This window comes from Xenopus laevis, chromosome 3L (assembly GCF_017654675.1).
Source record: "Xenopus laevis strain J_2021 chromosome 3L, Xenopus_laevis_v10.1, whole genome shotgun sequence".
Classification (NCBI taxonomy): Eukaryota; Metazoa; Chordata; class Amphibia; order Anura; family Pipidae; genus Xenopus; species Xenopus laevis.
In genome coordinates, this window is record NC_054375.1 from 59,404,744 (window position 1) to 59,429,996 (window position 25,253).

At 35.6% G+C, this 25,253-nt stretch overlaps 1 protein-coding gene across 1 annotated transcript in view; it reads left to right on the forward strand.

Moving 5' to 3' along the window:
- The first annotated feature begins 747 nt into the window (after window positions 1–747).
- Window positions 748–25,253, forward strand: part of otogl.L (otogelin ike L homeolog) — a 97,562-nt gene continuing 73,056 nt past the window's right edge. Inside the window, exons 1-16 of the mRNA XM_041585568.1 lie at window positions 748–4,673; window positions 5,031–5,187; window positions 5,321–5,363; window positions 6,438–6,486; window positions 10,358–10,424; window positions 12,056–12,154; window positions 13,079–13,233; window positions 13,325–13,446; window positions 14,403–14,608; window positions 14,798–14,903; window positions 15,071–15,199; window positions 17,081–17,187; window positions 17,664–17,789; window positions 18,744–18,852; window positions 19,098–19,144; window positions 19,854–19,999. Coding sequence (XP_041441502.1) covers window positions 4,521–4,673; window positions 5,031–5,187; window positions 5,321–5,363; window positions 6,438–6,486; window positions 10,358–10,424; window positions 12,056–12,154; window positions 13,079–13,233; window positions 13,325–13,446; window positions 14,403–14,608; window positions 14,798–14,903; window positions 15,071–15,199; window positions 17,081–17,187; window positions 17,664–17,789; window positions 18,744–18,852; window positions 19,098–19,144; window positions 19,854–19,999 — 1,821 coding nt within the window. The 5' untranslated portion in view covers window positions 748–4,520. The remainder of the gene's footprint in view (window positions 4,674–5,030; window positions 5,188–5,320; window positions 5,364–6,437; window positions 6,487–10,357; window positions 10,425–12,055; window positions 12,155–13,078; window positions 13,234–13,324; window positions 13,447–14,402; window positions 14,609–14,797; window positions 14,904–15,070; window positions 15,200–17,080; window positions 17,188–17,663; window positions 17,790–18,743; window positions 18,853–19,097; window positions 19,145–19,853; window positions 20,000–25,253) is intronic.

Consider the following 25,253-nt stretch of genomic DNA (forward strand, 5'->3'; position numbering starts at 1 on the left):
ATTCGAATTTCCGAGTGTCAAACTTCACACATTCACATTTTAATCCCCCTATTCAAATGTAAATTTGAATGTGAGATTTATCACACCTTGACAATGGAAACAGTCCTAATTCGAATATTCGCCACCTAAAACCTGCCGAGTTCATTTACAAGTCAATGGTCTGTTGAGCCATTGGGGGATGTTAAAAGCCTTCCTGACATTCGAGTTTTTATTCGGGAGAAAAACTCGATTTGTACAAATCGGATACAAATCGGACATGATTCTAATTTTCGGGTCGGAACAATTCGATGAAATAATAGACATTCAAATTTTTTCTTAAATAACCTCCCAGTAAAATTATGAGTATATTTGAATTAAAAAAAATTCACATGAATTCGAAATTTGACTTTTGATAAATGGACCTCCCCATGTTAACAACAGTACAACCACAGGCAGTTGTCTGTATAAATATGCTCCACAGACCAAAGTACCATGTGACACAGTAAGAAAGATGACCCTGCCCTGTAGTGTGTGTGTTTGTGTTTGGGGGGGGGAGGTAACTTACAGGAACAAATAGGTTACTAAGAGGGCACTAAAACAGTGGGGTAAAACACCGCACATCACCAGGCTTCACTGTGTATAAAACGGAGTACATTTTTTGTACTGTATTTAGAATGATTCCGCCAGAAGCAATATAAAATAAAGACAGCAACTCTGGTGTTTGCATGGTGTAAAATTACACACACCTTGATAAATTTGCCATTTATTTTACACAGCTTTTTACGTTTTTGGGTGAATTTAGTTTTACACTGCATAATAAATATGCCCCTAAGTGTTGCTATGCACAATGGTTGGGAGCATTGGCCCTTAAGTGCAATGTTGGCATAGATATGGGGGGTTAGTGTTCTAAGAGGTAGGATCAAAGGTTAGTTTTGGGGATAGGATTTCAGAGGTAAAGAGCAAAAAGATAATAAAGTTTAATATGGGAAATAACAATAGACGTGGGTAGTGTTAAAAGTCAGTGGCTTTAAAGTGATACTGATACTAAATATTTTCTCTTCAAATATTAATATACATTAATAGTTACCTATAGGTCATATTGATAATTTTTCACTGATAATTCTTCTTTTTAAAGTAATTGTTACTTGAAGTCCCTAAACCTGACTGTTTTGCCAACCAGACTGTCCCATCTAAGACTTTGAGTTAGAGTTTCTAATGCTTATGGACTCCTGCTGCACAAATATGGCAGCCCCCTCATAGAGGAACACGGGGGTAAGAAAGGGCTTTAAATAATAGCAGAAGCATTTTGGAGGCATTTAAAAGGGTATAAATAGGTGATCTAGAGAATTCAGACTCAAGAGCAAAAGAATTAAGGGAGGTTGACATAGCTAATGTCTGTAGACCTGGCAGTCTATTCGTGGATGGAATCTTTTTTGTTTTTAAGAAGCCAGCAAAGTGGTCACTAAGTGTGCTTGGGACATCAAATTGATAAAGGGCACATAGATTAAAGGTGGCCATACACAGGCCGATAAAAGCTGCCAACAGACCAAAGTCCAGCTTCTTGCCCATTGTATGGGGCCCTCCAACAGGCAGATTCAAAATCTAGTCGGATCAAGGATCACATTGGTTCATTGATGTTGTACTTGCTCCAACCTCCTGCATTCCTGGTGTTGTGATCCAATTGCTGTAACTCCAAGTATTTAGGATTTGGGTTGAGTTATGAAGGATTTCAGCAGAAAGAGAATTAAGTATATTTTGAGTATCCAAGAACTCTTTTTGACTGGAAAATCAATGCACATTACCTAGTATAAAGGTAATATGATATATTCTTTTCCGTTTTTCTGCCGAAAAAAATACTTTAGGTAGCATGAAAGGTAGATGCTTGGAGCACATTGGGAAGTGACCCAGAAGGTAGCAACCTCCGGTGTACTATGATAAAAGCACTAATTAAGAAAGACTGACAGACAAATGATAAGCCGCAATATATGGAGTCACAACGGAGTTCATACTATGCTATTTAAAGAAGTTCAACATGGACATGGTCTAGAGGATGCTGCTTAATACACTCATTGTTTTGCCATGCACCTGATCTGTTGGGATGAAGCTTACAACATAACAATGTCTTTTACCCATCACTTTTCACTTTTAATCCATATTTACAAGCACTGATTGCACTACTGTAGTGCAGGGGTTATGCAGTCACTGAATCAAGATGTGTCAGAATGTGCAAGCATGGAATAAACTGATAAAGAATTACAACAGGCTTCTGAGCTATTGTATGGACACACTACACTAATCACATTACCACTTCCATTTTGGAACCCCTAGACAATTATTTGTTGTACCCCACCAACAAACAATGAGCAGGAGGGTGGTAGAGTGTTATGTCTTGGGTGGAAGGTTCTTTTTATTAAAGCATTAAATAATTCTAGCCAGGGGCTGGCTTATAATAAAGGAATATCAAGTTGAAAATAAAAGTGTAACCTTTAAGGATAATAAAAATCAAGTCTGCTTAACTGCATTTAAATATGCTTGTTCGAAAAAGATGAAATTGGAAATCATTTTAGGTATAAAGGTGCAGATATTTGAACACACTTGATAAATCACAGATTATATATATATTTTTACACTTATATTTTATGCATCTGCAGCACTTTAGACCCAAAAGTATAACAAAATCCATGTTGATACTGCACAATGCATTTGTTTTGTGGTGCAGACTATGAGGGTTTGCACAATTAATGTTCCCTGCTGCTTTTTGTGTTTTTTAATCCTTCTTGGAGGAAAGTTATCCCACATACTTGGCTCTGAGTTGGCAGCTTATCTGCACCTGCATGGGGTACTCTGATGGGCCTACCAAACTGATATTTGGCCAAAAATTGGCCAGATATTGTTCAGAAAGGCTTGACAGGCATTGACTGATTATGCGGTTCTTGTCTCAATGGCCTGTATACCCATTGTTGTGCAATTGTTTGTTTGCTAAATGGCACTTAGCTTTTAAGATTTGGGGACTCCAACAAATCCTCCAAATCTTGAGTGCCATTTAGGGGCAATGATGTATTTAGTATATTGGATATTGCTGAAAGTACTACAGCATGACTGATATGATAGAGTCCTTTACAACCTTGTTGTTATAGGCTTGAACTCAAAATGTCTGGTTCAAGTCATCCTGATGCAGTAAAGTGAGTGGCACAGCCAATATAAGCTACCTGCTGGTTGCTTCTAATATGATTAAAGAAGGTACAATACTTTGATTGATAGGTTGATAGGGTAACATATGATGCAGCGCTAATAGAGACAAAATATCAAGTACCCTGGGTATGTATATCTACAGTGCACTAGTGCATATCTCCTGGGAAGTTTTTTCCAAGTTTATTTGCCTCAAATGTATAATTAGCAATGTACAATTATGCCACACATATTATCACATTGCAGTTTAGAGGCTGGTTTACAAAGGTGGTGCAATTGCACAAATAATAAATATCTTCGTGTCAAATAGTGCCTGCAGTTGTGAAAATAGGCAAGTATGGCCCTAAGCAAAATGTTGAAACAGATCCAGAAACCTGAGTTTTATAACAACCGCTGAACGTCCATTTAAATATAATTGTTTGGGCCTTGTACAATTTTCACAGGGTGAGCTGTAGGTATTTACAATGACTGTTGTGTCTGAAAACATGTGGCATATAAATGGCAAGACCAGGTGGAGATTGGTGCCAAAGTAACATTATTCCATAAATCTTTGCAGTGCCCCAGCTTATTCAATAATCCATATAGTGTGCTATTACTATGGGCAGCAAGTTATGCTATCATATATTGCAGCAAGTTATGCTAACTTATATTTCAGCTTGTGGGATTTTTGTGTGCAGTGTAGCTTTGCACAATGAAAGACAACGTAATGCAACCATAGGGCATATTTGGTCCTCACTTTCTCCCAAAGTTCCCAAAGTATTCCATGAAGTTTCCTTAGTGTAAAAAAGAAATACACATTATACACAACTAATTGCAGTTAAGAGTTTGCAGTATTTTCTCTAATACTTAAAAAATGCAGGTATAAAAATGGCATTAGGATGCATGTGTTGCTTTTGTAGAACTGTTATAGAAAATGCTAAAAATGAATGTATTCCCTAGATTGTCTTTTAAATATATGGTATCAGCGGACCTGCTGTATACTAATGAGTTAATGAGCAGAGCCTAGTGAAAAATGCACAAGGCTCTCTTAATATGACACCTTATCTTATGTCATCATCACAATTGTTATAAAAGGGTAAGTCCGCCTGCAGCAGAGGAAAACGTGCCAGTCTGCGTGAGCTTGTGCAACTGATACAGACAAGGAGATATCATGCATCACTAATGAGGAAATCTCAGCCAAGCAAGTCACTAGCACATTTTCCAAAGCCTCAAAGGCAACTGAAGACTGAACAACTTAGTCTCTTTAACTCTCAGCTCTGACATGGTAATAATCCACGCTCAATGAAAGATCGAAATAGTCTGCAAAGAAACTTATTACTAAGATGCCATAAGAGTGAAGGTCAGTATTCTGGATGCGTTTCTGGCTGCCAAGCTACACTGAGATGAACATTGGGGGAAATCTCACTTTAATGATACCTTGGAACAAATTCCTCCTGTGCACACTTCTGCTGTCTCTCCTCGGTAAGTATTCCACTACAGTTTATTTACAAACTAGGACAACATTTGTGCAATAAGTTGCTGCTAGTGCAAAGCATTCTTCTAGATTTATCAGAGCAAAATCCTAGTGTTTTTCATGTGTATCTTCTTCTACTTGCCATGTTTCCACTTTAGAATGTTAAAAAATTTAGCTGTTAAATATGCTCCACCAAACAGATTAAACTATAGTTGTTGTTTTAGTGAATAAAAGCAATAGTTCAAATAAGTAAATGTAACTGAAAATACCAGTAATGAGTGAAAGATTATGGGTAGGTGAACTTGGCAAAGCATGTGTTATTTAAAAAAAGAAATCCTGTTCCAAAGAAATATAAGCAGAATCTAATCTTGCACAGCTGCATGTAATAATATGTAACTGTTTGATGTAGTGGGGTGCTATGACTATAATCTGGGACCATGCTGTGGGTTCCCCAGCTTCTATAGAACTGAACCCCAAAAGACAGGTCATGCAGGCAGATGAAGTTCAACGACAACTGGAGGACATCAGGCTGGACATTTCTCTCCTTTCATATTATGAGAAAAGAGGTTGAGCTGTCTTACAAAGAGGGACTTCATAGATATGGGATGTATGAACGTGGATTGCACTTTATAAAGTAGCTTACCAACTAGTGATAGTTTAATAAGAAGATGGTTTCATGTAACTGTTCTGCCTTTTCAGGGTCCATTGCTGCAGTTTCTGGTCTGAAATCGAGGACATCAATGTGAGTGCAGAGGATTCCCCTGGGTGTACTAAAATCTGCAGCCTATTCCGGCTTTATTGCTTTCTGTTAAATGTTCAGCAGTCACTTGGGAGTTTCATGCTACCAAATGTAATTTGCTATCCTAGGCATTTGTGTGGTCTTGCATTTGCTCTGTACAATGAAGACCTACTCAAAAAATTTAAATCATTTTAACTCTAATTCTGCTCCACTGTGCCATTTTAATTATTTTGTACATAGTTCTGTAATTCTAAAATTAGAAATGGAATTACAATGAGGTCAAGTTCATGACCTTGCAATTATAGGAAACTCTATCTACCAACAACAATTTCTCGCCATTGACCATTAAGGGAGTTTGGGAGTTGTAGTTCTCCGTAGCTTGTGAGGTCCCTGTAGTCCAGTAACTATACTTGCAAATATATATTTTTCTCAATCTTTTAAAATCATGACGTAGAATTCTTTATTTACTTTTTAGAAAGTAAAATAATTTGATAGTGTCAACTTAATTATTCACATTTTTAATATATAGGGATTAATTTAGTCCTGAGACAAAAACATATTTTGCCACCATGTTTTTCCCACAATGCCACATACAGTATTTCACCCAGCATGCATCAGTGTACAAATATGTGTATAAGTTAGTAAATTTAATTTTACTTTGCTCAAATGCTAGGAGCAGACAGCAGCCAACATTTATAAAAAGGCATATATTAGTGGTAAAGAAACTTTTTATTTTTGGTAAACCCTTAATAATTTACTTTTTTAACTCTTTTAAACTCTATTAACCAACCATCCTCTATATAAAATAAAAGAGGCTGTGTAAAAGAATTGAAAAAAACCCGTTCTGCTTTCTAATTTCAAGCAGTTCATTCTCTAGAGCACAGATCTGTGAAGCTCTCTCTTCAATTGTGTAAGATGAGATCACGCGCATACAAGTTACCTTTTTAAATGTTAACCCAAGAAAGGCCTCTTTGATAGGTGATGGAAATCAGAAAAAAAAACCTTTCCCCCAGGAATAGCTTATTCAGGTTGCTCCTGGACCTTTGAAAATACAAGATACTTTTTGTTTTCTTCCAGAAACGGGTTTAATGCAATTCGCCAGAAAAGAGATCTCTTAACAGCAGAGGTAGGTTATACCATTCGAGAGAAAAACTCGCCTCTGAAATGAGTCTTGCACTGACAATGGAGTCTTTGTCACACCAAAGAAATGGTAAAAGCGCGGGGAGGATCAATCCTCTGTTTGATACCTATTTTCCTGTGATTCTCAAACTTCATTCTGTCTCACTTATCAAGCAAGCCCGAGTTTATCTTATTCTCACACTCGCCTTCCACCATCAGATATTTCTGCCATTGAACTCTAAATCCCCTGCTAGTCTGGTTGCATACACATTGACATACACATTTCATCAAAAAAAGATGAAATCTCTTTCACACTGACTGTAATGCAGCCCATAAAATATTCTAAGTAGTTTTTGTTTCTAGATATTATCTAGATTTAAATTTTAAAGAACACTTTGAATTTTTTTTAACTTGCATGTTAAGTAAATAAAAGTATTTAGATAGATACTGTAGATAGATAGATATTGTTTTTGGAAAAAAACTCATACTGTATATTTGCATCACAATACAAGTAAATGTACGGACATTACTTTTCATGATTTAGGTTGATATTGGTAATGGCACACCTGTTTACATCTATTCATATGATGATAAAATTATTTCTTTTATAATAGTTAAGCTAAATCCCATAAATCATGTTTCTACATACAGCTCTGACCATCTCCTATAGATACCATTTGAATCAAATAATTAAAATTCCGAAAAATTATTTCCTTTTTCTCTCTAATAATAAAACAGTACCTTGTACTTGATCCCAACTAAAATATAATTAATCCGTATTGGAGGCAAAATAATCCTGTTGGGTTTAATTAATGCTTAAATTATTTTGTAGATTTAAGGCATGGAGATCCAAATTACAGAAAGAACCCTTATTGGGAAAACCCCAGGTCCCAAGCATTCTGGATAACAGGTTCTATACCTGTATCAGCAACACAAAAACCTTTATCTGTCTGTCTGTCTATTTACACATCTCTCTGCAAATGTTTTGCTAATTTTCTTCAACTTGGGAAGCAAATTGAATCTGAAGACAGTAGTCTCAAATGTCTCAGATTTTAAGTAGAGCTGCGCTAAAAACGTATGTTTTATGGAGGGCACACGCTAAATTAATCTGCGTAATGCAAAATAATTCCAAATGTCACATTCGGTTAAAAGTCAATAAAACGATTGCTATTGTTGTTTTTTTTTTAATGAAATATGAGTTATACTTGCTGAGGTCACCACCTCAGTGGTTCATAACAGTCAAATAAAAATATTTTTTCATAATGGATCAGAAGAGTAGAGGGTAATATTATAATGCAAGGGTATGTATTTAAAATTACTGTTTTGAAATAGGGTATCATTAAAAGGGTATTATGGGCAGCACTTAAGTAGTGAGGCATACAGCCTAGCAAACCATTGACCTGTAAATGTTTTTAAATAATTTAACAATATCCAACATTTATCCTATTTTAGGGAGGAAATACAAATGTACAATCTAATTATAAACAGAACTTGTAGCTCTATCTTGTGACATATGATACCATTCTTATGCATGGAAATGATATAGCAAATAATAATTATTGGAGAAAGAATGCAGTTTGCAATTTGATGGTAGTCATCTAGGATTTGCTTGGGGTTTATTGTATGCAACATATATTGTTTATAGTTCAAGCTTGCAATAATTACCAAAAATAGTCCTACACAGATATGAGATATGCTTTTTAAAAGTCTTATGATATGCTGCATAATATAGGGAAGAATGTAGTTGGCATTGCATATATAAGGACTTTATAAAGGCATGAGATTAAAGCACAAGAGCTTTTATGCAGCTCATTTAACTTGCTGGGAAAATATATTTTAAACAAGGGGACCATTAATTTCTTATGATGCACACATTTTGTTGTGACATCAATTACTAGCAATTACATTGATTACATGGCTCATAAGGATACTGTGTGTTAAATTATTTTAAACCTACAGCTGTAATTTTCACAAATTTGTATTAATGTTCATACGGGGGATTATTTATCAAAATCCTAAAATTTCTGATAATTTTCTGTAAAATAGCCAAACCTAATCTGCACGGATTTTCACCCTTACTTATCAATACATTTGTGAAAAAATTCAAATCTTACGAATTTCATGGATTTAGCGTTCGAAAAGTCAGATTATTTCAGATTTTTGCCCGAAATCCAGAGCAGATCAGGATATCCTCTGGACTTCTCCCATTGACTTCTACATGAACTCGGCAGGTCTGAGTTGGATTATTTTTTTTACTCAGACTTTTAACACGTTCGGGAGGTTTAATAGATTACTAAAAAAATTGAGTTTTCCCACTAAAAATTCTGATTTTATAGTAAAAAAAACTTGAATTTTTGAGTTTTTGGCATTTGGACCAACCCCCCCAAACTTCAGTTTTTATTATGATCACATTTTTCAGTCTTGACAAACACACGTAAAATATTTATCAAGAGTGTTGGATCATATCTTCAAGGCAATTCATGGGTTCTGTTTACCCATGTTGTTACAGTAATTCTTACATGCTTAAGATTATTTACCAGAATAGCTCTAGCCCAGTATCACCTTTGTGCATCTGTTATTAGTAAACATTTGTCAGCAAAGCATTTAAGGCCACTAATGAAACCAGTGGAGTAACTAAATGTTACTGGGCCCCACAGCAAATACATTTTAAGGCCCCTAAAATATCCAGAGGTTGTCCTGTTTTACCAATATATATTGTAATTGCTTTTTAATTAGGGCTTCATGGGGCCCATCTATACCTCCTGGGTCCCCTGCAGCCACAGGGTCTGCTTCCTCTGTAGTTACGCCCCTGAATCTAACTAAATGAAAATGTATATAAGGACAGTACAATTGACCTTGAATTCCCGTTCTGACAGTAGGGAATAACAGGCCAAGCTTAATGACATTGTTTATGGATATTCAATGAGCAATATGATTTACCATTACAGAACTATATATCAATATGATAATTTTGAGATCAACGTCTTAGTAATGATGTGTTTTATTATACAAAATGTCCACTCTGTAGGAAATAGTCCGATGATGGTGATTCCATTGTATTTACAAAGGCATGGGTGCTAGCAATCACAACATTTATTAGAAATAAGGTATTTCATGGGCCATTTTCCTTGATGTGGCCTCATATCTCTATATGAGATATATATAATTATAGTCCGATGGGTCAGATGTGTCAGATGTGTACCTCCGTGGTATTTTCATAGCCCCCAGCCTGCCTATGAATACCAGATTTAGTTTCATTATCTCAATATAGTTAGGCCAGCTATCTGAAAGAGTTTAGACAGGAATTATAAGATCATGGTATTGCATGCAACCTGCATCCCACCAGAGCTTTATGGACAGCCTCCTAGCTGCACTAGGGTATACTGGAAGTTGAAGTTTAATTACGCAAATCTGGTACCAATGTGGACATCTCTATGTTATATCCTTTCAACTCATGTAGTAAATTATTTCTTATACTTTGTATTCTGAGAAATTATTTTCCCCATATCAGGGTTATAAAGTACATTTGTCAGAGCTGTAACATAATATTGTTAAAATATTATTATCACATGTTAGAGTATTACAGTTATTCAAATATAACACACTAAAACCAAGAATATCCTGTATCCTTATATCGTCAGTTATAATCCGTGATTAGTGATTTAACTTGAGTATTATAAACTTGAGTATTATAAAATTAATAATGTACCCCCTATTGCAAGATATGAGTATATTAGATGTCACCTTGAAGTTTCATGACCTGTATAAAAGCACTTGGCCTTCGGCCTCGTACATTTATATGTTCATGAACCTCCTTGGTGATGAATAATAGTTGCAATGTTACAACTATTACAATTCTTCAATATGTTGTTTTACAGAAATATGAACCTTCTTCTGGAGCTCGATCTCTTAGGGTTTTTACAGAAACTTTTATTCCACAAGAAGGTTTGTGTTATAATTTACTTTGTTATATATACATAATTTCATTATGTACCATGTATTTATATTCGTTTATGCTGCCTTATTGTCCTTTATAATCAAGCAATGTGTATATGGGCTTCTAGAACTTTCAAGAACTCACAGTATGGGGCAGATTTACTTAGGGTCGAATATCGAGGGTTAATTAAAACTCGATATTCGACTGTCGAAGTTAAATCCTTCGACTTTGAATCTCGAAGTTGAAGGATTTAGCGCTATTCGTTCGATCGAACGAAAAATCGTTTGATCGAACGATTAAATCCTTTTAATCGTTCGATTCGAAGGATTTTAATCCATCGATGGAGCGATTTTTGTTCGACCAAAAATTGTTTAGGAAGCCTATGGGGACCTTCCCCATAGTTAACATTGACTTCGGTAGCTTTTAGATGGCGAACTAGGGGGTCGAAGTTTTTTCTTAAAAAGACAGTACTTCGACTATCGAATGGTCGAATAGTCGAACGATTTTTAATTCGAATCGTTCGATTCATTCAATTCAAAGTCGAAGTTCGAAGTAGCCCATTCGATGGTCGAAGTAGCCAAAAAAAAAACATTTGAAATTCAAAGTTTTTTTCCTCTATTCCTTCACTCGAGCTAAGTAAACGGGCCCATAAAAGTATGTAACAAAATAGATAGGATTTTTTTTTGCTGAGCACAGTAAGCTTTTATTACTAAAACATTGATATATGCCTGCCCCTACACATATTGATATATTGTTTAAGGATTATGGATATCTTCAGATCTTTGTTATCTTAGTGGGAAACGACCATCAATTTGTAAGCAAATTTATTCCAACAGTGTCAGAATCACATCAAAACTAATTTTCTGGCCTATGTTCTTTTAAAATTCATTTTCTGGCCTATGTTCTTTTAAAGTTCATGCAATGATTAGCCAATACCGTCACAATGGCAAAAATTAAGGGAATACGTTGTAGTCTGTCTTATCCTTTGTACTGTACATTTTGGATAGAGATGTAGCCAATAACTAGAGATTAAACATTTATAGCCAACAAAAAATTGCCTAAAACTGCCTATGCTTCTGGTACAGGTTGGTTCTCATCCCAGAAATGTTTATTAGATCTAGCATTGTCAGGTGGTTCCCATTAAAGGCAACGGGAGGCAGAAGGAAAGATTTAGGCACTCTTGAGCTGGCTGAAATAAATCTGAAAAAGAAGATGCCCTCTGTGCTCTCTTTGACTATGTGCTAAATATGCAGCCATTGCAGTGCTCAAATCTAAATTTAAGACCGGTTTTCAGATCTTTACTTTCATCAGCCTAACACAAAAACAGGCTAGTATGAATTTGGGGCATTTAGTTGATTTAATTCATGGATTAGTGTACAAATCTGAGTATAGATGATTATGAGTTGGGGTTACTTTGATCAGATAAGAGTCTGTGTTCAACCTCCTCTGTTTTCTTTTTGGGAGTGGTAATATGGTTTTGGGAATATTCTGACAGACCTTTTCTTTTAAAAGATAGAGCATGCTGAGTTTAATACTTTCTTTGCAGTGGAAACTTGTAGGCCTTTCTGCCATTTTTTGTTTCTTATCCTAATGTAATGGAAAACATTTTAAAAGCTAATTCATAGGATGCATTTTGCAGGTTCTTGCCCTCACGCATGCCTCAATGGAGCACATTGTACAGATGCTGGTGTTTGTGACTGTGAAAACTTTCAGGCACAGGGAAACAGGTGCCAGTTTGGTAAGATTTGCTTACTGTGCTTAATATAAAAATAAATATCTGCCTTGTACAGTTGTAGAGTGTATATCAGGGGTTTTCCAGGTTTTTTAGTTCTGTCCTTCCTTAGCAGTCCCTTAGCAGTCCAATAGTTTGGTCAGAGCCCCCGTACTATGCAAAACAATGTTAATAATATATACAAAGGTGTGTATCAGTCACTCAATCTCAGCCATCATTCACAAAAAGCAAATAAGTGTTTACCACAAATCTACCCCTTAATTATTTAAGGCTGGTAATTAAGCCTAACTGTTCTTGGGACCCTTAAAATTTGAGAAACACAACTTTAGATTAATGTTGCTACTCTCTGGAAAAATGTGCATTCTCTAATATGGATACTTTATTGTTCCTCATATGCTTAAACCACTGTTTTTTTAATACACATTCTCTTTCATTTTCTAAAGCTGCCTACACAAATGTGATCTCATCAGGCCAAATAGCCAGATCATATATGATTCAGCCACTGTAATTGTTTAGCAAATTGTAGTAATTTAATTATTTGATCAGATCAATTTTGATTGACCAAATTAGACCCGAATCCATTACACTGAAAGTTCAAAACAATTGTTCAAGGGGTTGGAGCCACATAGGCTAAAATACTACCAATCAAAGATTCTGGTTTACATAGCTCCCAGTTTGAGAGAAAATATTGCTGGCAGCTCCCAGAATCCCATTTCATTTGCTGCTGGAAGGTGTAGCTCAGCCACAGCTGGAAAGCTGTAGGTGGAAGATATCTACTTAAAATGTTGTCACTTATTACATAAGTTGGCCTTCAAGTCATACTAACAGACATACATTTAGTTGTTCAGTGGGATACATTTTAAAGTTGTTGCATTCTCATCTATCAGATAGATTAAACTGAAATGAATTTGCTGTTACCTTTTCTCATAGTACCTAACACTGGCAAAGAGAGAGAAGGAATCTGTAAAACCTGGGGACAGTATAATTTTGAAACATTTGATGGAATCTATTTTTACTACCCTGGAAACTGTTCCTACATTTTTTCCCGAGACTGCAGCCAGCCTGTGCCTCTGTATACTATCTGGGTAAGTACAAAGATACTATGGTACAAGGCCATCAGACAAAACCATTTAGAACATGATGAGAGTGTATTGCTTTCCTTTGTATTATTTTAAGGTCCACAACAGTCCACAGTGTGGAGGTTCAGTGTATACATGTGCCCGCTCAATCAGCATGTTCTTCTCAAGCCACGATGAGATCACTGTTTCCGGTTATGAAGTCAGAAAAGGAGGAGTACGGTAAGGAAACATAAGCAATAATTGCCATATCCACTCAATATATTCAATAGGATATTATGTACAGCACTTCAGAATAAAATGAGTTGGTGGGAAGGAAAGGAACTGACCAAGCACTTGCCTCAGTGATATCATCCAGCAATAGGAAGCCCTTTATTAAATCTGATACAGGGAAGGAATTTATTAAAATTGAAATTAGAGTATTTTAAAGTTTTTAAATCATATAAAAAAACTGGACCACACTAAAAAACATTTGATAAATCATTTTAATGAGTTTTGATTTTCTTTGAATATTACTTTGAAATTTAATATACTTGAATTTTGTAAATCTCCAGTTGAATTCTACAGAAGCCCACCAGCTTTTAGGAGCCAATTTTTTTAAATTTGAGGTTTTTTTATTTGATAAATCTCTAAAATAATTGTTGTTGTGCTTATGAATTTTGATAAATTGGCCCCATAAGTTTTCAAGGCGTTTGTCATTGCTAGCTCCTGATGGTATGGACTGTAGATTTAATTGTAAGGTCCACAGAGGCTGAAACTGTTGTTAATAAACGCTAATCTCGTAGAATTTGTCATGACTAATAACATAATAATATTTCGATTGACTACCTACATAAACTATAATACAGAGACCTGCTATTACCTTAAAAAAGTCAAAGGGAGGACTATTATTACTACTTATTTATATAGCACTGACATATTCTGCAGTGCTTTGTAAAAATTATACTTCCTATGTTTCTTTATGAAAAGCATGAAGAGGCAGACAGAGTTTTGACTGCGGCTCTTTTCTTCAAGAGTGCAGTGACGATGACAATGTCCATGGTGCAATATGCCTAAATATTCAAATAACTCCAAAACAGATGGCAAAACCAGGCAGAATAGTGAGGGGATTCTGCAATGCCATCATGTAATCTTTTTGTTTATTAATTCTTTTATTTTTCCCATATTTTGTTTTCCAGATTAGAACTTCCACATACAATTGAGAACATTTTTATTGAAAGACTAGCTGACTATATTTTGGTAAAAACAACCTTTGGATTTTCCCTTGCCTGGGATGGTGAAACGGGTGTTTATATCAAATTGTCAGAAGATCATAAAGGCAAACCATGTGGACTGTGTGGAAACTTTAATGGAAATTGGTCGGATGATCTAACAATGCAGCACAGTAAGTCTAGTAGTGGAGTTCTGCTTGGAGTAAGGACTACATTTATTAAAGGACTGCTAACACCATGACAGGAAAGTGCACTAAAAGCATGTACACTTAATATTTCACTTAGATGGCAAATTTGAAAATGTTGTGCAATTTCTATTTGAAAACACCCATATATTTTCATCATATTTCCTAATATAGCAGGTGATTCTACAGAAGACATTGCCTTATTTGCTAACAGCTGGAATGTCCAGACCCCAGAAGAACCCAATTGTGTGGCCACAGAGTCTGATTACCCTAATCCATGCTCTGATGAAGCAGCTCAGGAGGTATGACTAATTATTAATTAATACAATCTTTATGAGGCTTCAGTATTCTTATTTTATATTATCATTTATCCATAGGGTACACTCTTAATTAACAGGTCTTATACCAAATAGGTGACAAAACAGATTGTTCTCTGAATATTTCTTACCTTTCTCATGTTCCTTATTTTCAGGAGGTCTTTCTCAAGTGCCAAGTTCTGCAACAGTTTCCTTTCATGAGCTGCCATGAGACCATAGACCCATACTCCTATATTGCTAGTTGCATGAATGACCTCTGCAAGTAAGTTTTGGAAACCAATATCATGGAATTTCAGTTTGTGTTCTTTTTCACCTGTTCTGTAGTCTTTTTACTAGTGAAGCATTTAAAAACGATTAAGAGCTCCTTGTTGTACTCCATGTGTTATTCCCTTTCCCAAAAGAAAATGGAACATGGGGTGATTTCAAGTATTTTGTTTGCCACATTTTTGTAGTAGCCCAAACACATGAGACCAAAGCCAGTAAAAGCAATCTCAGATGACTTGCCTAGTGTGCCTCAGTTTCATGTATCAATCTTTTTACATGCACATTTAAACAAATGGATATAGAAGACAATTGGATGAACTAGTTTATTTTAGCCATTGGCACAAAGGTAATTTTAATTTCTGCAGTGCTCTCAGGGAGGACCTTGGTAATGAAAAGTCTTCTCTTATTGCAACTGCTCTCCACTGGTTAAACAAGACATTGTAGTCTTATAAACTGCATTCCCAGTTTGGAGTGAGGGGTCTATTCACTGACCAATCAGCATCTCATTCATCCGATTAATGAGTTTATTCACTTTCTAATACATTTTTTCAGTTGGTTTCAGATAGTTCAAATGTTTTTTTGTGACCACTTTTCTAATATCGAAGTTTATAGTTTCAGTTACCTTATGTCTCGGTTCACTGACTGCAAACTGTTCTAAATTAATACATTAGTTTAGTGCTGTACAATAACAAAACCCCAGAACAAACCCTACCAAGCACAGGAAGAGTATGGCACACTCAGGGAGCATAGGTCAGGCAGAGTATGGAGCATACAGGAAGCATAGGGCAGGCAAAGTATGGCACACACAACGAGCATATGGCAGACACAGTATGGCACACACAGGGAGCAACGGGCAGGCAGAGTATGGCACACACAGGGAGCATAGGGCAGGCAGAGTATGGTACACACAGGGAGCAAAGAACAGGCAAAGTATGGCACACAATGGGAGCATAGGGCAGGAAGAGTATGGCACACACAGGGAGCAAAGGGAAGGCAGAACAGAGCAGGAGACAGGGAAACCTATCAGGACCATACCAAGATATACTACATATAGTAACAAAGTGCTGATGCCCCTTCAGCAGTTTATATGAATTATAAACAGGTGAACAATGTGGGCAGTTTCAGTCAGTACAGAAATTTAGGGTGTGAATAATAGAGGTGTCACATGTGTGAACAATGCAGGGGATTACATGTGTGAACAATATAGGGGATTACAGTCTTAATTTGAGGTTTACAATGCAGGGGCTAGTTAATCTCTGCAGTGATACCTTTTAAAGCTTACATATGGTAAGCAGACACAGCAGGCAGACTTTCATGTGGGGGGCCACACAAGGATTGTTGCAATTTGGACAACTTTGCATTATTTAGTACATTTCTTATCTTTGGCCCTACTGAGCAGAATCCCTGAGTTTCATTAAAGGCAGCATTTTATAATTGATACACTAGTTGCTAATATTCCACAGATGCTGCTGTGATATGTATCAACTAATGTAGCAAATTGTAACAGTTTAGATTCTGCACCTGTATTACTGAACTGCCAGACTGAAACACCAGAGACAGGAACATTAAACTTTATTTAGGAAAAACAGTCAAAAGTAAAAGTGAATGGAAAACAATTAAAAAAAGTCTTTATTTTTGGTGAACTGAAAAAAAGTGTTTGGAAGGTGACTAGCCCCTTTAAAACAGCAGTCATGCCATGCTTTATATCTGAGATTTTCAAATGCCAGCACATTTAATTCAAATGTTTTAATTTGCTTTGGATATGTAACGAGTTATGAAAAAAATACTTTATCTTTAGCTAACTGTATATGTGTACAATCTATTCTTTTTACTGTCAAGTCCTTTTCATGTTTGACATGTATAACATGTACATCCTTAGGAAAGATGATGAAGAAACCTACTGCCGAGCTGTAATGGAGTATGCTAGAGCATGTTCTCATTCAGGCTTTCCCATTCGAGACTGGAGGGATGACTTTCCTGCATGCAGTGCGTACACCTTTGCTTTCAACATGCAAATTGTGTCATTATTTTTGGATATTCACATCTAATTTGAAATGTTTTTTTAACATACATTTGAATATTCAGCTATTGTGTAGTTAATGTTAACTAGCCCCATGCAATGTGTTACTTTATTCTTGTACCAATACTTCTGAAACCTATAAAGCTGGCTACTCATTGAGTGGGGTGTCCAGCTATTCCATGGGACTAGTAGTCAATATGGCCCAACATATGTCTGTTGAGATCATGCTAATTTCACCAATTGATTAGATTATTCAGTGGGCTTGGTTATTTCCTGGTTTGTCAATTACAGGATAAAGCCAAATAGGTCAGTGGTCACCCAGGTTTTTGAATTTTGATGATCATCTTTGGTGTGATCTATTCTTAAAGACATTGTTTCTGCAGCAGAATTATCAATACTTTTATAAATCAAATATCCTTTGATATTTATGCATCCTCTGCAGCTGAGAAGTGCGAAGATAATTTTGTACACCGTGACTGTATTAGCTGTTGTCCGCCAACTTGCACATATGAAAAAGAATGCTTGGGAAGCAACCTCCACTGCCTGGATGGCTGCTATTGTCCAGATGGTAGGTCATAGCTTTGCACTGATGGATTTGCCACACTAATCTTGATTATTTTGCCTTTGTTATATTTGCCTGATACTGCAATTAAATAAAAACGATAAATCATCATTTCTTGTTAAACAAAAAATATTGACTCTTGTAACTTCTACAATGTTGCTAAAATCATATTATCTGAGAATGTTTTGAAATATGTATCCAAACTATGTACAATGTTACATATTACAGGTATGGGATCCGTTATCTGGAAACCCTTTATCCCGAAAGTTCCGAATTACAGAAAGGCTCCCATAGACTCCATTATAATAAATAATCCACATTTTTAAAAAATATTTTCTTTTTCTCTATAATAATAAAACAGTAGCTTGTACTTGATCCAAACTAAGATATAATTAATCCATATTGGAAGCAAAACCAGCCCATTGGGTTTATTTAACGTTTATATGATTTTCTAGTAGTCTTAAGGTGTGAAGATCGAAATTACGGAAAGCCCCAGGTCCCGAGCATTCTGGATAATAGATCCCATACCTGCATATGTAAATATATGTATATTATGATACATATATATGTATATTATGATACATATATTACTTTTAGTATTTTATAGAATGGCTAATTCTAAGCAACTTTTCAATTGGCATTCATTTTTTTCTCTTTTTAGCTTGGGGTCACTGAGAAAATGCTCTGTGAGGCTACATATTTATTGTTATTGCTACTTTTTATTACTATTACAATGTTTTACTATTATTATTTGTAGTCTGAAGACAGTAACTAGTTGCACTCATAACCTCTCAATCAATGCAAATAGGGTTTAAATATATGGTAAAGATCTTGATGGTGGATTTGGTGTTTGCATCTTTATTACTTCCAATACAACATATTTGTACATTGAGTAAAAAGTTGCACCCTGTGATCAGTGTTGGATTGTTCATGTTATTTAGTTCTCATTTCATAAACTAGGTTTGATTCTCAACAACGGCTCCTGCGTTCCTGTGACCAGTTGTCCATGCATCTATCATGGAATGGCCTACCCAGCAGGTTCTGTGATTGAGCAAGAATGCAGCATGTGGTAAATATGGCAAATTATCATTTATTTTATTTGTGCATGTATTAGCTATTAATTAAAAATGAATAATTAGTAGCTGAATTCTCTAGTTACCAGAATAAGGACTGTTGCATATCACTAGCTTTCAATGAATTTTGAGGAGCACTATGTAAGTTCATTGGTTGTTTGTGAATTTAAATAAAGAAAGGAAACATGACTAGCTTTAGAAGAAGGAAATGTAAATTTGAAGTTATTCTTAATATTTGCAGTGTTTGTGCTGGAGGCATTTGGAATTGCACGGAACATGAATGTCCAGGTAATTATGAAATTCTACTTTATATTTTCTTGTCATATCGTCTATAACTTTAAAATTTTGTTGATAAAGGGCATATTATGAATGTTTGAATGCTCTGATTTATTACTGATATTTCCTGTAATAGAAAAAGTCCCTAACTGACTGCAGGCTGTTTCCGATTGGCCCACATCAAAGCTGGTTTCACCTATTGTGAAGGAGCAGTCACAATACCCACTCATGCCCCAGTAAAATTTGCCTAAAAAGTAGCATCTAGATAATCACTGTAATAAGATGCCACTCTGAACTGAGATGAAAATATAATGGTCATTTTAACTAAATCCATAATACGTAAAATAGAAATGTGGAGAACAATACCACTGCAGGATGCAATGCAATAAGTCCTATGGTATGAACTGTCTCATTTATTGCTCTGATTTGGAGTCATGGAAAAGCAATTGCAAAAATAGCAATAGAAAAAAAAATGAGACAGTAGTGACATATAATGCCAGGCTAATATTTTCTCCCCTAGAAAAAATAGTTGTGTGTTCAAAAAGATTTGTCACCCATCAACTTCAATGCATTTCAGCATTTCATGAATTTTCAGCGAAGTGAAATGGATCAGATTTGCCCATCACTATCCATATCCATTGATGCATCCTACTTAAGAATGCTGCATTGAATTGTGTTTTCCATAACCCACATATTGGTGCATTAATTCTTTTTTTTCAAGCTGAATGCTCTGTAATTGGAGACGCGCATTTCACAACATTTGATGGCCGTTATTATACTTTCTTGGGTACATGTCAGTATATCCTTGTAAAAGGGATTGGAAAGGAAAAATTTACCATCACTGTGCAAAAGACCTTATGTGAACAGGTAAGCACCATTTTAGTGTTATTGTAAATTGTAAATGTAAATCAAAACCAATGGAGTCTTTTTTGAGTATAACAGTACGGCTCACTTATGATCAATCTTATAATGCCAAAAGAATAGGCAGTCACTTGCTTTGGCTATACAGTATACCGTATCTAATATGTTTAGTTTACTCTACTAAATATAACACCATTAGATTATGGAAATCTTCATAACCAAACTCAAAAAATGTTCTCTATATTCATGCCTTATAAAATCATTTTTATTGTATCAAAATAAAATCCCAAAAACCCCACATGGAGCCTAACACCTTTCATGCTTACCTAGCACTTAGTCATAGGCAATCCCAAATGGGACACATGTCTCCATACACACACACATATATATATATATATATATATATATATATATATACATTTGCAAATAAACTCTCTCATTATTAAAACCAATCACAATTGAGCAAAGCTCTTGTTGCATAAACAGCTCATTAAGGCATACTAGACAAGCCCACTCAACTAAAACACTTAGGGGCACATTTACTAATGGTCGAATATCGAGGGTTAATTAACCCTCGATATTCGACTATCGAAGTTAAATCCTTCGAATTCGAATATCGAAGTCGAAAGATTTAGCGCTATTCGTTCGATCGAACAATCTTCACGAACGATTCTCTTCCGATCAGAAAATTGTTAGAAAGCCTATGGGGACCCCATAGGCTAACATTGATGTTCGGTAGATTTTAGGTGGCAAAGTAGTTGGTCGAAGTTTTTTTTAAAGAGACAGTACTTAGACTATCGAGTGGTCGAATAGTCAAACGATTTTTAGTTCGAATCGTTCGATTCGAAGTCGAAGTTGTAGTCGAAGGTCAAAGTAGCCAATTGGATGGTCGAAGTAGCCAAAAAAACACTTCAAAATTCAAAGTATTTTTTTATTCTATTCCTTCACTCGAGCTAAGTAAATGTGCCCCTTAGTCTATTAACTGTTTTCAAAACATGTTCCAGGGTAAAATGTATCAGAATAAATATATAAAGTACATTCGAGTATAAAATGTATCTATGTAATTACACAAAACAAGTTACATCAAATGTAAAATTCATACCTAGTGGTAACCGCGTCTGTAAATAAAAAAATCAATAAACTTCATGTTGATGTAATCTAGTTATCTCCTCCCCTTATGCCTGTTTTAATTTGTTCAATTGCTTGTACTTTGTTTTTTGTGTAACCAAAACTACAAAAGGAGGACAGACTTCATATCATGTTGTATTCCTTGAATCCAACATCCCCCCATCCATATACAATACTTTTTATGAAATGCTAAATCCCAGCTATTGATATAAACTATAGGCTTGTGGTGGAATGATATTGTGGAGACTGTAGCTAAGAGATCTTATAGCCCCCTTCTGTATTATAATGTTCAAGAAGTATTTCTAGGAACATACTATATATAAAGTACAGGGGTGTTTCTGTAATTTGGACCTTCATACCTTAAGTCTACTAAAATATAATTTCAACATGAATAAATCCCAATAGGCTGGTTTTGCTTCCAGTAAGGACTAATAATCATATCTGAGTTGGCATTAGGTACAAGCTACTGTCTCATTAATACAGAAAAATGAAATAATTAAAAATATATAATTATTGTTAAAATGGAGTCTATGTCAGATTGCCTTCCTGTAATTCAGAGCTTTCTGGGTAACGGGTTCCTGATAACAACCCATACCTGTATGTGCGTTTTACTCTTCACTGCAGTGTTTGCTGGATTCACCTATTTAATGCAATATAATTGTTGATTTATCTCAGGAATCTGTGTATTTGAAGAGTACTAAGCTGCCGTGGTTCCCTGGATATCTTTTGCATGATTGCACAAGTTCTAGGTTCTATTACAACACAAACAGGTGTCTTAATAAGATACATCAATCTGCTGATTGGCAGGGAATGGTCTAATTTACCAGCAGGGAGATGAATGAAGCCTCTCATTAGACTAAGCTGTACACTGGACCTTGTTTGAGGAGGGCAGTGACAGACCATACGAATATAAGGCTACTAGCCAAGTGTTCAAAAGTGCAGTGGGAAATAGTCTTGTAACCAACAAGAGACTCTTTGTATGAAGTGCCCAGACTGGCTGTTTTTCATGAATCCCAAAATATCAGTTTTTTTTGTAAGTATTTGGGATTGTTTCAGTGTGCATAGCAGGCGTATTTCTTTGGATCAATATGAGTTCTCTAGCATATTTTTTTTCTGCACATAGGGCTGGCTTGTATTACCAATTAAAGCATTATCTCTGGATGCCATCTAAAAATTCCTATCGTGCCTTATGGGAAAGGCTGAGATAATTCCAGTGCTAAACATAGCACAGGGAACAGAACAGAGCTCTTTATATCTTTTTTTATACAGGTAGACATAGTAGTCATAGTAATGACATTCCCAATTGCAGAATTGGAGCATTGCCAGTCAAACACTCTATTGTTCATAAGCAAAGTCTTAAAACATACGTCTAGATTTCCATTTGTATCTCTGAGGCCCATGTTTGGGAAGCACTGAAGTAGCAACATTTACTTTGCTGGTTTATGTCTATGTTGAGGTTGCCTATTTCTATTTCTATGTCTATGTAATAGACAGAAATAGAAATATTAGAAAAATGGAATTGTAATGGAAAGTTAGTCAGTTAGTTATTAGTAATGGAAAGTAGCAAACTGGATCTTCATACCTTAAGTCATTATGAAAACATTACATAAACCTAATAGGCTGGTTTTGCCACCAATAATGTTTAAAGGGGAACTCACACAAACATAACTTAAGCTTTTTGAAAAGTAAACAAAATTTCAAGCAACTTTGCAATATACATCAATTAAAATATATGCAGACTTTCCATGATTTTTAATGGTTTGAAACAGTTCCCTAAGCCTAGCCCCCTGCTCTCCTGCTGATCTGTCTGACTACTTTGCTGAGCTGGCTGACTACTGTTATTTTGTATCTGTCCTTAGCCTGCATCCTCCAAACCCCACAATTCCCTGCACACTTGATTTTAATAAGGAACTGAACATCACAGTGCAATGCATTGTGGGTTATGTAGTTCCTGCATGCTGTCTGTAAGCTGTGGAGAAGTTGTTACAATTTGTAACATCAGTGTGTAGTCCCTCTTTCCCTGCCAGGATTTCAAATGATGCAGAAAGAGAAGATCTGTTGGATTTCAGCACAGACAGTGGCATTTATTCATACTTTTTGAAGAAACGGGTAACTGTGATGGGTATATTAAGGGTTTCTGTGTTATGTGGACCGGAGTTCACCTATAATTATATATTAGTTTGGATCAAGTACATGCATGGTTTTATTATCACAGAGAAATAGAACAGAGAAATGTTGATTATTTGGATAAAATGGAGTCTATGTAGCTTTCTGGATAAGAGGTTTCCAGATAACAGAGTAGGTCTTGTACTGTTGTTAACTGCAGTTTGATCTAGGGCTAAGATGCATAGGCAGAGTGTGGTATTTTAATCATATACAATTATCCTTTGATTCATAAAAATCCGTTGAAATCCATGAAACAAACAGCGCCCTACTAGTTTACTGTTTTTGGCATCTTCATGGTGCATTTACCATGAGTATGTGCTCAGCAGTGGAAACAAGTTCCAAAGTGTTAACTGATCTTGTGAGAGGAATCTGGTGTATTTATGTGTATCTGCGTGGGAATATTGCCCAGGTGAGCGGATGCCTTGCAGGTCCATAACCTGCAATCAGATCAGAGTGCCTGTAACTTCACTATACTTGGCAGCTGTTCACCTGAGTAGAAAGGTTGCCCAAGACACATTGCACTCATGTATTCCTGAGTTGTCCTTGATTCCCAGTCATTTCTGCTTTTACAGTAATTTGGTAGTGCCGTAGGGTACAATTAATAAATTCATCATGCAGCACAGAAGAAAAATGAAAACATATCCACACTCAACAAATGTTACCATTCCCCCCTCTTTATTTTAAATACTTTCTTCATGCATGCAGACTCCCCACACAGCAAAACATTCAAACATATTCTGCCCACTTCGCATCAGCTTTGATAAGTTTGTCTGTTCAAAATTTCTTGACTGTCAGGATAATATTCAGAAACAGAATCAGAAGGCTTGGAATTCATCAGCATTCCCCAGTTCAGTTGTTGATATATCAGCTCCTATATGGAGGAGTCACCTTTAAAACCCAACTTTAGTTGAATATTAATGACATACAGTATATCCTTTTGGTGACTACTGTCTGTAGCAAGAGCAGTCCATAGGTCAAGAATTCCTGCTTTGGCTGCAATTAGTCTCAATTTTCTTTTCACAATTGTGAAATTTAGCATGATTTAAAAAAGCACCAAAAAGGTACATACAAAATAGAATGAAACTCCATACAGTCATGAATATGGTTACATATATAAATTGAATTAGGTCTATACATGTTCATCGACCCACCCCAATGTAGTATAATATTTAATAAATACATGTTGTGTATTCATCTGGATTTTTAAAAATTATTTTTCATTGTGCTGTTTTAATGACTTTCTTTAGTTTGTTACTTGTATTACTGTTCTTTATTATTTTCCTTCTCCATTTCAGCTTAGCTGTCCTTGTTCAGATCAGCTTTTTTATATACTCAACTTCAAATTCTTTGAAGCAGGCACTCAAAAAGGCAAACTTCCACCAGGAAAAAGTTTTCAAAGTGAAAAGTAGTTTATTGTATCCATAGCCTTACGTGTTTCGTGTAAACAAACACTTAATCATAGGCCCTTAACTGAAGGCTTCCTTAACTTTGGCCATATTATATTGATCTTCTCTAAAACAGTTTTTATCTTCGTGTTTTCATTTATTTCATCCTTCTGTAATGAAAATATAATATATCCTGTAAATAGTAACTGAATATTGACTGTGTTTATAATTAATATGATTGCTAATACCAATGGTGTTCATAAAATGGTCATTTTTTTTTTTTACTCATGCCTTTGTTTAAGTGACTTTCAGGGGATCAGCTCAGCCCAGAGAGTGCATTTAAAAAAGCTGGGTATTTGTTACACTTCTTTCCTTTAGTGACAGTGATCTGGGAAACAGAGCTGGTTTGTGGAACTCACATTGATGTGCAAATGTAGTCTATGGGCACTTTGGGCAATAAATACCTTGTTTCTTTGCTTAATTAGACTTAAAATAATCTCAGCAGGATATGGGAAGTCAGAGAAATCCATTATTACTCTGGTTGTCCACATTACATACAAAATTACGGGGAAAAATCCACA